The 14,967-nt window shown below is 54.0% G+C and overlaps 6 protein-coding genes across 6 annotated transcripts; 4 read left to right on the top strand and 2 right to left on the bottom strand.

Moving 5' to 3' along the window:
* Positions 1 to 224: 224 nt before the first annotated feature.
* Positions 225 to 2,117, top strand: MGL_0461 (uncharacterized protein; the record flags this gene model as incomplete). The annotated part of the gene is made up of 1 exon (XM_001732634.1): positions 225 to 2,117. The coding sequence occupies one exon, from the start codon at positions 225 to 227 to the stop codon at positions 2,115 to 2,117; it is 1,893 nt and encodes a 630-aa protein (XP_001732686.1).
* A 212-nt stretch (positions 2,118 to 2,329) lies between these two features.
* Positions 2,330 to 4,865, bottom strand: MGL_0460 (uncharacterized protein; the record flags this gene model as incomplete). The annotated part of the gene is made up of 2 exons (XM_001732633.1): positions 2,330 to 3,589; positions 3,996 to 4,865. 2 exons carry the CDS (start codon positions 4,863 to 4,865, stop codon positions 2,330 to 2,332), a joined length of 2,130 nt encoding a protein of 709 aa, XP_001732685.1.
* A 336-nt stretch (positions 4,866 to 5,201) lies between these two features.
* Positions 5,202 to 6,944, top strand: MGL_0459 (uncharacterized protein; the record flags this gene model as incomplete). The annotated part of the gene is made up of 1 exon (XM_001732632.1): positions 5,202 to 6,944. One exon carries the CDS (start codon positions 5,202 to 5,204, stop codon positions 6,942 to 6,944), a length of 1,743 nt encoding a protein of 580 aa, XP_001732684.1.
* A 623-nt stretch (positions 6,945 to 7,567) lies between these two features.
* Positions 7,568 to 9,325, top strand: MGL_0458 (uncharacterized protein; the record flags this gene model as incomplete). The annotated part of the gene is made up of 1 exon (XM_001732631.1): positions 7,568 to 9,325. The coding sequence occupies one exon, from the start codon at positions 7,568 to 7,570 to the stop codon at positions 9,323 to 9,325; it is 1,758 nt and encodes a 585-aa protein (XP_001732683.1).
* A 1,234-nt stretch (positions 9,326 to 10,559) lies between these two features.
* Positions 10,560 to 12,353, top strand: MGL_0457 (uncharacterized protein; the record flags this gene model as incomplete). Its single annotated transcript, XM_001732630.1, has 3 exons — positions 10,560 to 11,032; positions 11,111 to 11,430; positions 11,614 to 12,353. The coding sequence occupies 3 exons, from the start codon at positions 10,560 to 10,562 to the stop codon at positions 12,351 to 12,353; spliced, it is 1,533 nt and encodes a 510-aa protein (XP_001732682.1).
* Positions 12,354 to 14,050: 1,697 nt separating this feature from the next.
* Positions 14,051 to 14,914, bottom strand: MGL_0456 (uncharacterized protein; the record flags this gene model as incomplete). Its single annotated transcript, XM_001732629.1, has 1 exon — positions 14,051 to 14,914. One exon carries the CDS (start codon positions 14,912 to 14,914, stop codon positions 14,051 to 14,053), a length of 864 nt encoding a protein of 287 aa, XP_001732681.1.
* Positions 14,915 to 14,967: the final 53 nt, after the last annotated feature.

The raw sequence follows: 14,967 nt of genomic DNA, 5'->3' as shown, positions 1-14,967 counted from the left end.
TGGCTGGCTGACGGACACTTGGCAGTCAGAAAACGTACGAAACAGGCGTGCCTATTGTAAAATAAAAAATCCAAGCCTAGCTGGTCGTCGTTGCGTCACTGTCCCTCTGACGACGACTTGGAAAAGTGTGGATAGCTCACTCCTTTGTACGACCTGTGAGCTTTGGCTGTACACGAGTTGTTTTGCATCGTTTGCTGCTTTCTAGGCGCCTGCACTTTCGTTCCATGAGTTGCCCACCCATTCCCTCGAAGCACGAGTTTGCCGGCGTGCCGTTGTTTCAACGTCTGCCAAAACTGCCTGAGCTAGAAGGCACTGATCCAGCGCGTGCCCCCCAAGATGCGTTCCGACTGGCCATCGCAGACCAGCTGTCGAGGTCCATTGGAACGCCTCTGAAAGATACCTTTTTGGCTGTAGCAACTGGAGGCAAGGAGTGCGATTACAAAGTCGTGCTTCCTCGCTTTCGTCTGCCGACCAAAGTCGATGAGCTTCAGGAGAAGGTTCTCACGGAGTTCCAGCCTAATGAGTACATCGAGCGAGTGACGAAGCAAGGCCCAGCCGTATTGTACCATGTGAACGTGAAGACGCTCATCCCGCTTGTGCTCTCGACAGTGCATGCCCTGACGTACGGCGATGGCGCTGCGACCGAGGGGGACAGCGGCAAGAAGCTGCCTTCGTACGGCTCGAACTACTCAGGCAAGGGCAAGCTATGTCTCGTGGAGTTCTCGTCACCGAACATTGCGAAGCCATTCCACGCCGGACACCTTCGTAGTACGATCATTGGTGCTTTCCTTGCGAACTTGTACGAGGCTAATGGCTGGGATGTCAAGCGATTGAACTACCTGGGTGACTGGGGTAAGCAATTTGGACTGCTGGCCCTTGGATGGCGTCGCTTCGGTGACGAGCAGAAGTTGCAGGAAAACCCCGTGCAACACCTCTTTGACGTGTATGTGGAAATCAACAAGCTTGCGTCGGAGGAAGGAGGAAAAGGCGAACAAATTCATGATGAGGCACGCGAGTTCTTCAAGGGCATGGAAGACGGCAAGGAGGAAAACCTGCTCGAGTGGGAGCGGTTCCGCGACCTTTCGATTGAAAAGTACAAAGAGACGTATGCACGTCTGAATGTGCACTTTGATGAATACCGTGGCGAGTCCAAGGTGCGGAAGCATCACATCGAAGATACGCTCTCAAAGCTGCGCACGATGGACTTTGTCTCGCGTGAGGAGAATGGCGCCTTGCTTGCTGACCTATCGAAGTTCAAGCTCGAGAAGGCAGTGGTCGAGCGCAAGGATGGCACTCCTCTTTACCTCACGCGCGACATTCCCGAGGCCGAGCAGCGATACGAGCAGTACAAGTTTGACAAGATGATCTATGTAATTTCATCGCAACAGGACCTTCATTGCGCACAGTTCTTCAAGATCCTCGAGCTACTGGGCCATCCTTGGGCACAGAAAGAGTCAGAAGGACTGCTTCACATCAACTTCGGCATGGTTCAAGGCATGTCGACTCGGAAAGGCACCGTTGTGTTCCTTGACCACATTCTTGACGAGACGAAGGAGCAGATGCACGATGTCATGCGGAAGAATGAAGTCAAGTACGCGCAGCTGGAGGATCCCGAGCGTACGGCCGACATTGTCGGCATGACAGCGATCAAGATCCAAGACATGGCTGGCAAGCGTATCAACAACTACACTTTTGACTGGAAGCGCATGTTCTCCTTCGAAGGTGACACAGGCCCCTACTTGCAGTACAACCATGTGCGTCTGTGCTCGATGGAGCGCATGAACGCAGAAGATGGCCTGGTCCTGCCGAAGGAAGACTTGGACTTTGAAACCATGCGGACGGAGCGCCTACAGGTGCCAGAGGCTCTCGAGATTGTGTGGTTGCTGGCTCAGTGGCCCGATGTGGTTCGAACTGCTAGTCGCGACCATCAAGCCTCGACGATCGTTACATTCTGCTTCAAGCTCACGCACGCGATCAGCTCTGCTTGGGAGAAGCTTATCGTCAAGAACCAAGAGCGTGATGATGCACTTGTGCGGTTGTGGCTGTACCGCTGTGCCAAGGATGTGCTGAGCAGCGCACTTCGTCTCTTGACTGTGACGCCGCTAGAACGTATGTAAAAAAAGACCTGTGCTGCGAGGATTGTGTGCCGTTGTTTTCTTTGTTTTTTTAAGACCTCTCGGACATGAATTTGATTATAGTACAATCATACACATATAGTCTACATAAGCAGCTGACCAATACACTGGCACAGTACGACATCAGCGCCATACGGACAAGTTGACTTGCTTGTTCACCAACAGCTTACCGTGCAAGCGCCGCAGTGTCAGGTCTACTTGCGCTTCTTGAGTTTGGGATTCGAGGTACGACTTGCTTTTTTGTTGACTCCAACGCGACTTCCACGCTCGCGCTGCCGGCTCTGAGCTTGAATTTCGTCCAGGCTGGCCTTTTTCTGCCGATTGCGGTTCTTAACATTTGCATGGGTGTAATAATTCTCAGCCTTGCGCTTGCTGGTTGTCATGCGTTTTTCTTTGGGACGCGGCTTCTCCTCGTCTGATTCCATTTCATCGAATGTCGCGGATGGTGCCTTGGCTGAAGGCTTGTTTTGTGACGTTGTTTGTGGCTTGTTGCCACCACCAAAGACATCCTCCCATGTCAAATCTTCAAATGCATCTTCATCGGCATCGTCCTCTTCATTTTCGCTTCCAACATTGTCTTCGTCAACCTGCACAACATCATCATCGTCATCATCATCATTGTCGTCCTCTTCACTCTGCTCGGTGCCGCCTTGTTCGACATCGTCATTTTCTGCTGGCTCAGCACCATCTTGGCGCTCAAAGTCTTCAGGCACACCGCCATGCACGTCCTCAGCCGTGAACTTCGTCACAACAGGGATCTTCTGGATCGGCTGCTCAACGCCGCGCACACGCTTCTCTGACAACGATGCAGTCTTGTCTGCTTCGTCCTCTTGCTCGGACACACGCTTCTCTGGCATTGGCGGAGGCACAAAGAATGGAATCTTACCACGAATCCAGTCATTCAGCACCATCTTTGCACTTGTATCGAGATCTGGCTCACCGCCGCGGAGAAGCTTGCCCATGCGAGCCGACAATTGTGCCAAAAAGTCATCCGCATTCTTCCACGACTCAAGGTTGTACGTGCGCTTAATATATTCGGGCTTGACGCGGCTGAGCAGGGCTGCTATGTGTTCACTCGGAGACTCGAGATTTTCAACACGCACGACGCCCTTCAGTACAGTGCCCGTCTCAGAGTCATGCGCACTTACAGGCACAATACCCGGGCAATCGATCAGGTAAATGCGCCGCATGAGCGTAATGTACTGCCACACCTTTGTTTCGCCCGGGATGGGTGCTACATTGCAGACCTTCTTTTTCTTCAGCGTGTTGATGATGGAGCTCTTGCCAACATTAGGATAGCCAACAAACCCAATACTGATTTGTTTCTTATCAGCATGCAGTACACTGAATTGTCGGAGCAATTGAATCAAACTGCCCTTGCCAAAACTGTGATTGATCGACGCATGAAATGCAAGCGTCGGGAATTCTTTCGATAGGATCTTGATCCAACGTGCCTGACCGTTAGTACTGTCCACTGATAGCAACAAGGAAGAGAGGGGATCAGAGGGGAGGCATGTTCGTCCAGCGATTGGATGATCCGTCAGTATCATGGCTGACACATCATCCAACCTAGGACGCCAGCGAAAAGGACGACCTTTCCACATCCGGTCCTCAATGGCGGGAGAGGACTTGGGAGGGGTGGCACTGCCACAAAAAGGCCGTGCACTAGACGCCGTTCATCTTCCACATTCGTAACAGTGTATGCGCCACAGAAGGTGCAAAGCACCAGGCAGCAACCCTCGACTTGAATGTGGGGTGGTGCGTAAAAGAAGAAGGGAATGGATCATGGGGATGGCAAAAATAGGGATGGCCAGAAGGAAAGGAGAGGGTCCTTGGGACCCCAAAGAATCACATACGTACCGTTACCCACGTAGGAACCAAGTCGACTTTATTGAGAATAAATACCAGATGCTTGTGAGGTGTTTCCTCACGAATATGCTTCTCGACATTCCGGCAACGCGTTCCCATGGGATCGCGCACATCAAGCACATGCAGAATCACATCGGAACTGTCAATCACTTTATACAGCTCAGCCCAGATTCGACGTGACTGGCCCTTCGTATAAACAGCTTCTGACCGACCACGCTGCACCGGTAAAGAATACAATTCATCAGGGTGTGCAATGTGGTCGCGCTCAGAGGAGCCAAGCGGGATCTCACGGTCTGGCGGGACAAGACCATCGCCGTGCGCCTTAGCTTCTCTCGCCGCTTCTTTTTTGTCCTCTTCTTCACCCATGGCACGCGATGTTTGAGCGAGATCTTCAAACGAGCTCATGCCCATTTCAAGACGCGGCCGCTTACGCTGTGCCCCTGGACCAAACGTCTTGTCGAATGGTTCAACTTCCGTTAATGACGGTGCCTTGCCACGCGCTGGCTCCTGAATCAGACTCATAGGTAGCTTGTTTCGTCGCAGCACTACACTATACGGATCATTCACCTTCGCCCCCAGAGCTGTACGGAAATGATCCAGTGCATCTTGTCCAATCACGCGTGTATTACCGAACCAGCGGCGATCAGGCTGGACACGACCTGGCTTGGCTTCAGAACTTTGAAATTCTGCCGCTTTGATGATGTTGCCGTTACGGTCACGCGTCGCCTTTGTTGCCGAGCTGTCCTTCGACAGAAGCTTCACTCTTTTGGCGGCCTTCGCATCACGATAAAAGTTCTCGCCTTTAACGCTTTTGATACCCGTCGTCGATGACGACGAGCGGCCTTTTTTTTGTGCGGCCATCCTAGCGATCGAAGTCGGTGGCCGGAGCAGACGAAAAGACAATCTTATGAACGTCTGGGAAACAAAGGGCGAAAAAAAAAAAAAATTCTTTGCTGGGAAGAATATTTTGGTTCGCCCACACTGACTGCAGCCAATGAAGCCGACTGCCAGAACCCTTAGTCGTCGCTACGCTTCTGCGGTGCGGTCGCGACAGTCACGGCAAACAATCTTTTTGTGAATCCTCTCCTCTGTTTGTATCACGTGATCAGAGTGTGACGTAAGATAAGTGTTGTTGTGCCTGTGCGCACTCTCCATAATCAGTGTGATCGTCTTGAGGTATCTGGATCTTTGACCACGATGGCAAAAAAGGAGTCCAGGCCGACCCCACCGCCGCGCAGCGAAGCGCGTTCGTCGCGTGGGCCTCCTATACGAGAAAAAAGTCATGCACGCACCGGCAGCAAAGACTCCGATACTTCCGAGCCGCCTACCTCCCATGAAACTGAAATTCACGCAACTGCACATGGTGGAGACTCTGCGCCAGAATCCGCAGAAGTCACTCCAGCATCTGAAGAGGTGCTAGCATTGGGAAAAAGCTTGGCAGAAAAGGATGCAGAAATTACTGAGCTGCATTCACAACTTGCGCTGCGTCAAGAAGTTGTGGACAAAGCAGAGCTTGCGGTAAAAGAGCGTGACGAATGGCTGAGGAAGGAACGGGAGCTTGTGGCCCAACTGCAAAAGCAGATTTCTGTACAACAAGATTCCATACGCGCATTAAATGAGCAGCTGAAGAGGAACCAAGAAGAATCTGCCCAACGCCAGGCGCAAGTCAATGAAAGTGACGGCAGCATGACAGTCATAAAGACGCAACTGAAAAAAAGCATAGACGAGTGTGAGCAACTCAAGCAGAATATTGCAGAGCAGCAAAAGAAATCGCAGGAAGAACTCGATGGCAAACAAAGTTCGGAAACGGCGTCGACTCAACGGGCTATGGACCTATCGACACAGGTCGAGTCGCTTTCGATGCAGCTGTCCAACGCCGAGGCGCAAGTATCGGAGCTTCAAAAGCAATCCATCGAACGCAATGAGCGTGTGCAGGAGCTAGAAAAGCAAGATCAAGCGCAGGTTCAAGCGCAGAGCAAACGAGTCGAAGAAGAATGGATGCCTGTTCAGCAAGAGGTCGAGCGATTGAGAAGGCAGCTGAAAGAGCGTGACGAGCAAGTGGACCAGCTACGCCAAAAGCTCGAGTTAACAGCGGCGCGTGTCCAAGAACCAGAGTCGTCTGTACTTCAGGCACAATCGTCTTGTGCGCCACCTGCTAACTGGGTTAACGAACGCGAACAGATGGTCGCGGAGACAGCAAGGCTTCGTGCGCAACTGGAAGGAGAGCAGAGTCGCGCTGACTCAGCAGAAGAACGCGTACGTGACTTGAGGTACACGAATGAAGAGAGCCGGCGTGCAATCATGCGGTTGCAAAGCTCACGGCCATCTGGATCGCGCTCTGATCATGAGCCGACACAAAGACACGTGCGGCGTTCAAGTCACATTCTCAGTACGCTTGCCGGTCGCTCATCCGACAATGACACAGAGCATGAACGAACTGGATTGCGTGACTTACGCCTTGTCTCACCAGCTCTAATGGGAAATGAAGAGTTTTCTCCACCAACGGCATCACAGGCGAGGATGGACGATACCCATACGGACTATGCTAGTCCACATGCTGCGGGCGAAGATGCGGCCTCATCATCCTCTAACATGCAAGCATCTGGCATCACGGGCCTGTTCCCTTCGTCGCTGCTCCGCTCGTCGCTCGGACTCACACGCAAATCAACACCAGCTGGGTCGGATGATACATCTAGCTGGCCCTTACGCGAAGACTTTGCAGCTGCTGATGAGCTTCGCTCAGAATACGGGAAGCTACAAAGGGAGCTACTAGCGTTGAAGGAAGAGCTCGGGACTATGCAGCATCAACTAACTGAATCTCGTGAGGCTGAGCAGGCAAGTCAAACAATGATTACATCTTTGCGCGAGTATATTATGGTAACAAGCCAAACAGGCGGCACGTTGACAGGAGCAGGTAAGCACGTGGATGCGCCGGAGTAGCGGCACTGTATGACCATGGTCCGACGGGGCGTCGTATGGCTCATTTGCATGAGGTATTTTTTTTTTTCCTTATTCGAGTCATTGCGATGTACGCCTCTTCACCGGCTATCACTGCAAAATCTTCCCTACAGGTGAGCAAGCACGCATTTTTGCGTGATTCCTGTCAAAAAAAAGAAATTTTCTCACAAGGTTACATGGCAACACGCAAGTCGCGACATTTGCAGGTTCTCATGTTTCTTCTATTTATTTATTTATGATCCACTTTCGTCGGTTATGTCGCATTTCAGGTCCCGTCATGCCCCTACTCGCCAGGTGAGGCAGGCTACCGCAGCTTGAGCCTGTCAAAAATTTCTAGGCGTACGCTTATATTCATCCAGAACCGCCCCTATCGGGAAAGGAATTTCCGCCATGTCCACTTTCAACGTAGTCTCCCCTGCAGTATTGAGTAAATCCTCCACATACGGACCGTAGTAGATAACCTTAGACCAGACCAAGGCACCCAATAGCCACGAAAGAAGCTCCCTGTCTTGAAAGCCAGCAACATGTGGCTAACGCTGGGACTGGGCTGGACTATCGCGTGCTTTATACTATGGTATACATTTGTGCCGAGAAGACCAGTATTTATGCGAGTGCCGAGTGTGTATGATAGGCCTGGTGATGATGTGCCCGTCTACATGCGCGCCGAGTCCCAGGGATACGAGCCATACTATAATACAACTGGCTCACACGGCGCCGTGTCAAGTGAGCTTGACATTTGCTCAAACGTAGGTGTCTATCTCTTATCGAAGGGAGGCTCCGCAGCTGATGCCGCAATCGGAACTGCAAGCTGCATCGGTGCCGTGGACACCTTTCATTCAGGCATTGGAGGTGGCGGGTTCGCCCTGGTTAAGACGCAGGGGAACGACCCAGTTGTATTAGACTATCGCGAAAAAGCACCTCGAGCGGCTCATCGAGACATGTTTGTGGGCCTGCCGCAGAACGCATCGCTGTACGGTGGACTGGCCGTCGCTGTGCCAGGCGAAGTGCGTGGCTGGGAACAGCTGCACAAAATGTACGGCCGCCTACCGTGGTCTGAACTACTGGAGCCAGTCATCACCATAACAAGACATGGATTCAAGATACCAACGCAACTGTATGATCGTCTCGACACCGCGAAAGACATTCTGTGCAACACGCGACGGCTTGCACCGGTGTATTGTCCAGATGGACGCCTCGTGCAAGCTGGCGAACATATCCGACTCGAGGCATTGAGCCGAACATACGAACAGATTGCTCAGTACGGACCAAATGCATTCTATGGGGGCGACATCGCGAGGCGAACAGTTGCAGCCGTGCGCGAGGCCGGTGGGATTATGACGATGGACGACCTGCGCGACTTTCGTGTGCTGATTCGTGAGGCGCGCTCCATCACATATCGAGACCAGTATCGGGTGTGGTCATCGCCGATGCCGAGCTCTGGGAGCGTCGTACTCGCGGCGCTTAAGACAATGGAGCACTTTGCTGATGAGCCTTATGCGCCAGAACACGTGCTCCATACACACCGACTCATTGAAGCGACCAAGTACGCATACGGTGAGCGAGGACAACTCGGCGACCCGGCGTTTGTTCGGCATGTGCCTGCCATGGAAGATCGCATGGTATCGGATGCACGTGCGGCATGGCGACGACGAAATATCCGTGACTCGCATGTGCAACCAATCGATGCGTATGATCCACAACACCTCTACATGGCGGAAGATCGTGGTACATCCCACTTTAATGTAATCGACGCACAAGGCATGTCGATTGCCTTGACAACGACGATCAATGGCATATGGGGCAGCGATGTCCTCACAGAAGATGGGATCTTGTTGAACAACGACATGGATGACTTTGCATCGCCGGATCGGTCGAACCAGTTTGGTTATGCACCAGCAGAAGCCAATTTTATCGAGCCTGGAAAACGGCCGCTATCGTCCATGTCACCGCTCATCGTGGAGAACTTGCGTACAGGCGACTTGGAGCTGTTGATGGGCTCGGCAGGTGGCTCGCGCATCATTACAGCCAACCTTCAACTTGTGTATGCATTTCTTTCCCACCATGGCCAAAAGCGGATCGATCACTTTATCGCGCGACCGCGGTGGCATGATCAGTTGGTACCGCCGATTACCATGTTTGAGTATGCAGTGCCGGCGACGATGATACCCAACTTTGTCGGCTATAACAATGCCACCATCGCGGAGCTAGCAGCAAAAGGACACGAGCCTGTGTATTATGCACCCGGTTTTTCCAATGCACAGGCGATCCAGTGCATGCATCGCGACGGCAGAACAGATGGCCAACCATGGCTGTTGGCAGCTACCGAGATTCGACAGCGAGAAGCGCGTGGTGCGGCGATCTAACAGGCATTCACATGCATTACACTCGATAGCGGAACATGCGCGCGTATACAAGGCCGGCCAGAAGACCACCGACGTGGCCGACTGAATCAGTATGGCTGTACGGCTGCGGGACATTCGCACAATACCATTCCCAAGCAAAGATGCCGGCCATACACGCCCATGCAGGTACAGGAATAGCGAAAAACAGGTAAACAGTACTAGATGGACGCATCATCGTATACGCAGAAAGGATTGCATACACCGAGCCACTAGCGCCTTGAGAATATGTGTAGCGCCGTCGCGCCAAGGACGCACGCTCGCCATGCAAGATAGGATCAACAACATAGGGCCATATGATGCTGGTGAACGAGGCGACAAGTCCTGACCCGATGTACAAGCTCAGAAGACTTGGCGCACCGATGACGGGAACGATAGCCGGTGCTGTCAGTGCAAACGTCAGCATGTTGATGGCGAAATGTGAGGTATCCTGATGACTGAAACATGCTGAGAGGAGGGTCCACCATCGGCCAGCCAAAAGATGAGGTTCACCACTGGTAAAATGCCGCATCATCGTAGTGTAAGGGAACGTGTTGCCTTCTTTTGCACGCTGGCGAGCGAATTTCCATGCACCGAATACCAGTGTATTGACGCCCAGGATGCCAAGGATCACAGATGAAGGAGATGAAGACGAAGAGGAGGATGACGACGAGTGAGAGGATGAATGTGACAAGAATTTTGATGCTGGCAGGCGTGTACGACGCATCCGAAAAAGTGTCACGCACCATGTACGCGCACGACTAGACGGCATCGCGTACTGTAAGGAGCGGCGGCCAAGAAGCGGCGTAAATGCCACAGCGCAAAACATTTTTTTTTGGTCGATGAGGGAGCCCAGTATCCGGATCAAACGGCGTACGTGGTTAAATGTAGCTCTGACGCTTTCTGCTTTTGTATATGACCGGCTAGGCTAAGCTCACCAATGGGGGCTGCTGATGAGGGTACGACAGTGTGCAAAACCATATCGGACGTGCGCGCGGTGTGCGCCACTAGCTACGTGCCAGTGGACTCCACATGCGTGGACGTGGAGTGGATGCGACGCTGGGCTAGGCCCAAGCAGAGGTAGCCCAGATGGGTCGAAGAGGAGGAAGAATCATCGATCACGTGCACGCCTTGGACGTCAGACATCGCCGCTGCAAGTGGTGACGGCTTGAAGCCCTGACACGTCTACGTGACTTCTTGACGCTGTGTTATGGCCGGCATGATGCAGAACGGTGGGCGGCTGGGCATGATGCAGCCGCCTGTGATTCTTTTGAAAGAAGGCACAGACATGTCGCAGGGCAAAGGGCAGTTGCTCTCGAATATCGGAGCGTGTCTGTCAGTTGTGTCGTGCGTAGCATCGACGCTGGGACCGCGTGGCATGGACAAGATGATTGTGAATGAGCGTGGCGAAGCGACGATCTCGAATGATGGTGCTACGATTCTCAAGTTGCTCGATATTGTGCACCCTGCCGCACGTACGCTTGTCGACATTGCACGTGCGCAGGATGCCGAAGTGGGTGATGGCACCACGTCGGTGGTACTGCTGACGGGCGAGATCCTGAAACAGTGCCGGCCGCTCATCGAGGAAGGTGTGAGCCCGCATGTCGTTGCTAAGGGAATTATGACTGCGTCGCAGCTTTGTGTTGAGGAAACGAAGAAGTTGGCGGTGCGGATTGACAAGACGAACGAAGAGTACGTATGAGCAAGGACAGCACACAGAAAGAGGGTAACTTGAACTAACGCGGTGATCTTGCCTTTTTTTTTGCACAGTGAGTTTTATGGACTTTTGCTCAAGTGTGCCGGAACGGCGATGTCGTCGAAGCTCATTGTGTCACAGCGGCCCTTTTTTGCGCAGATGGCTGTGGATGCGGTGCTGTCGCTGGACCGTGATGACTTGAACGACAAGCTGATTGGCATCAAGCAAGTGCCGGGAGGTGCCATGCAAGACTCGAGGTTGATCCGTGGTGTCGCGTTCAAAAAGACCTTCTCGTACGCAGGCTTTGAACAGCAGCCGAAGAAATTCGTGCAGCCCAAGATCCTGTGTCTGAATGTGGAACTGGAGCTCAAAGCGGAGAAGGACAATGCGGGAAGTACGGATCCAAGAAGTCGCTGAATACCAAAGGCGATTGTCGAATGCAAGAGTGGTCAATCATTTTATAACAAATTGGAGGCTATTTTGTGAAACTTGGTGCGAAGGTCGTGCTTAATCGAAACTGCCAATCGGTGATTTGGCGGACGCAGTACTTTGCGGACCCGAGACATCTTTTGTGCAGGCCGTGTGCCCAAAGAAGACATGCAGCGTGTGGTGGAGGCTGTGGGTGGCTCGATCCAGTCGACTGTGTCGGACATTGATCCAGCACGTCACCTTGGCACGTGTGGTCTGTTTGAAGAGTGCCAGATTGGTGGCGAGCGATTCAATATCTTTACTGAATGCACGGGAGCAAGGACAGCGACGGTGATTCTGCGTGGTGGTGCTGAGCAGATGATCGCCGAGATTGAGCGGAGTCTGCACGATGCTATCATGATTGTGAAACGAGCGATCAAGAACAATGAGGTCGTCGCTGGCGGCGGCGCCATTGAGATGGAACTGTCAAAGATCCTCCGTGGACATGCACGCACGATCCACGGCAAGCAGCAAATGATCCTGTCTGCGTATGCAAAAGCGTTGGAAATTGTGCCACGCCAGCTGGCTGACAATGCAGGGTTCGACGCGACAGACCTACTAAATCAATTACGCATGCAGCACGCAAAGGGACATACGTGGGATGGCGTTGACATTTCGACCGAGGGCATCTCGAATAACATGGACAAGTTTGTGTGGGAGCCAGCGCTTATCAAGATCAATGCATTGGCAAGTTCTGCCGAGGCTGCTCGCTTGATCCTGAGTGTGGATGAGACCATCCGTGCACAACAGAATGCGCCACCGCCAGGTGCTGGTGGGCCGCCCATGCCGCCGGGCACTGCGCAGCGTGCTCTCCGTGCAGGAGGGCGTGGAGGCATACCTCGTCGCTAAAGATGCCAGTCGTTCATCAGTTGGTACGTAGAACTGCGCATTGTGGTAGAGAATGCGAGCGAGTTGAACGTTTGGGCAGATGAGTATGGACGTGTGAGGGGGAGAGGAGACAAGAGCGTGGGGAACATGTGATGGTGTATCCACCCTAGACTGCAGCAGGGCGTAGGGACATGGACGGGCCGTACACTTGTGGTGGCGGCCCAGTGGCGGCCCAGTGGCTGGCGGCGTCTCGAACACGTCGGGTCGCTTGGTTGGTCCGTGGGCGAACTTGAGGGTGGGATGGGACGACCTCTACACAGTGCCGCCCACCGCTTTTCCCCTTCACCCAGCCTCTCACGTCCTTCATCCTCCACCCGCATCTATGTTGATGCTTGCGTGGAGAGAAGGGGGGGCTTTCCACATGGCACAACAATTATGGGCCACAGGATCGAATAGTGATGGCCAGCTGGGAATCGGACATTACGACGACGTAGATACGCCTGTACGTTGTGTGTGTAAGGGCGAGGAAGAAGAGACATTTCCACCGACAGGGTCGCGAGTCGTCCGCATCGCCAGCAGCGCGAGGTGGACGGCCGCATTGCTGAGTGAGACTCCACGACAGGGGGACGCGCACCAGCAGGAAAAGCGGACTTTGTGGCTCAGTGGACACGCGTATGATCAACAACGCGATCCATGCTTCCGGCGCTGCAGCTTTCTAGCAGCAGATGCGGCGATCATGGACATTGCAGCTACGTGGGATTGTACGTACGTGGTCGTACGGACCAGCGAGAATGGCGACGAAATTTACGCCCTTGGCACATCCAACTCCCACGGGCAATGGGGCTGTGGACGCACGGCCATACCCGGCATCATACACCAGGTGCGACTTGACCTCACTAAAACGAAGATCCCGATCGAGTTGGGCACGCGCTGGCGTGTGCTGGCGATGGAGGGCGGTGTGCGGCATGTGATGGCGGCCGTAGCTCTACAGCATGCATCGGGAGCGGCGGGGGCGGACAGTACCTATGCAGAGGCAATAGTAGGCTGGGGTCATGCACGCCATGGACAGCTGCGCGAGCGGCCGCCATCGGGGACGGAGCGGCGGCCACTAGGCGTGTGGTATGAGCCAGTCATGGTGGAAGTGTGGTCAAGACGAGACCAGCCAAGCGAATCAGCAGTGCCGTCAGCAGACCCTGAAGCTGACGCCAGTAGTGCAGTGTCGTGGAAGTGTGCACCAGCACGCACCTATTCGCTCGCTTTGGGCATGCATCATTCGGTCGTGGCCGTGCACACGGGCGAAGCAACCCAGCTCTACACGTACGGCTCGAACCGACACGGGCAATGCGGACTTGGACACAGTGCGACGCGGCAAGGCTATGCACGGCCGGCCTGTAACTGGCATACAACATTTGTGTGCAGCGATGCCGGCGGAATCGAGGCTTGGGGCGCAAACCAACATGCCCAAATGGCAGGAGCGAAGGGTGTTTTCAGCCGCGGCGGCCGCTTGTCGTGTGGGAGCGAGCACTGTGTGCTGCAGGTAGGGACGGAGGCATATGGCTGGGGCTGGAATGAGCACGGGAACTTGGGGTGTCGGTCGTCGGACGCAGAGACACCACGACGGATCGCAGTGGCGCAAGCGACACAGGGCCAAGAGTCAAGCAAAGATGAACATAAAAGACAATTGGATCATGTATGGACAGGGTATGGAACAACGTGGCTCATGACTGTACCGGAGAAAACAAGTAGGAACCGGGATGACTTCGGTGCCGCAGCAGACGCCACGGATATGTCGGCAGCATAGCAAGGCCGTTTTGGGGCTCAGGGAGCGTGGGCACCTGGATGGAGTGATTCGTGCGGTTCAGCACCGAGTCAAGGAAGGTATGGGACAGGTCGGGCGATTCATTCGGCGATGTGCAGCGCTGAAGGAAGTCGTAGACGTGCTCGGACGTGCCTTCGACTTCGAAGACGACAGTGCCATTCCAGCTGAAGTGGGCATCGTACGGACTCTCGGCAAAGCCGGAGGCGGTGCTCTCTTGCGGCACGTCGATGGTCATTCTGGCACGGTATACCCACTTGGCGATGCGGTACACTTGGCCATTTGAGCCGATGGTGTCGATATTGTCTCGCACGAGCTGAAGCGACGACACAAGTTGCTGGCGCCATGGCAGAATATCAAGGTACATGACAGGCATGTAGGTCGAAGGCACAATCCAGTCATAGTACGTGATAGGGAACAGGAACATGTTGATGAACGGCGGCAGGTGACCGATCGGGTCGTGGCGCGTGCTGAGCGATGTAAACACCTCGCCGTTGAATAGGTAGCAGTTGGCGTTCGCTGCATTCACAACGACATCGCCGCGCTGGAGGAAGCGCCAGATGCCGGCGATGAACAGTTCGCGCTCGAGGCGCTGGATTTCTGAGCCATACATGTCAGCATTCTCATCAGTCGGCTGCGGTGCCCATGCACGGAATGTCGACACATAACCGGGCACGTATGGGCTGGACATGGTCACTTGGTGGTGGCCACCAGGGCCCTCGACGGTCCAGGAGGCCGGCACGTCAGGCACGCCGTCCGGCTGCATGCGGATGCGCGCGAGGACCTTGCTGTACGCGCGCGCAACCGCCCGTGACAGGC

The sequence above is a fragment of the Malassezia globosa genome (assembly GCF_000181695.2).
Source record: "Malassezia globosa CBS 7966 chromosome Unknown mgl_sf_1.1, whole genome shotgun sequence".
Taxonomy (NCBI): Eukaryota; Fungi; Basidiomycota; class Malasseziomycetes; order Malasseziales; family Malasseziaceae; genus Malassezia; species Malassezia globosa.
This window is presented reverse-complemented; position numbering and strand designations above follow the sequence as displayed.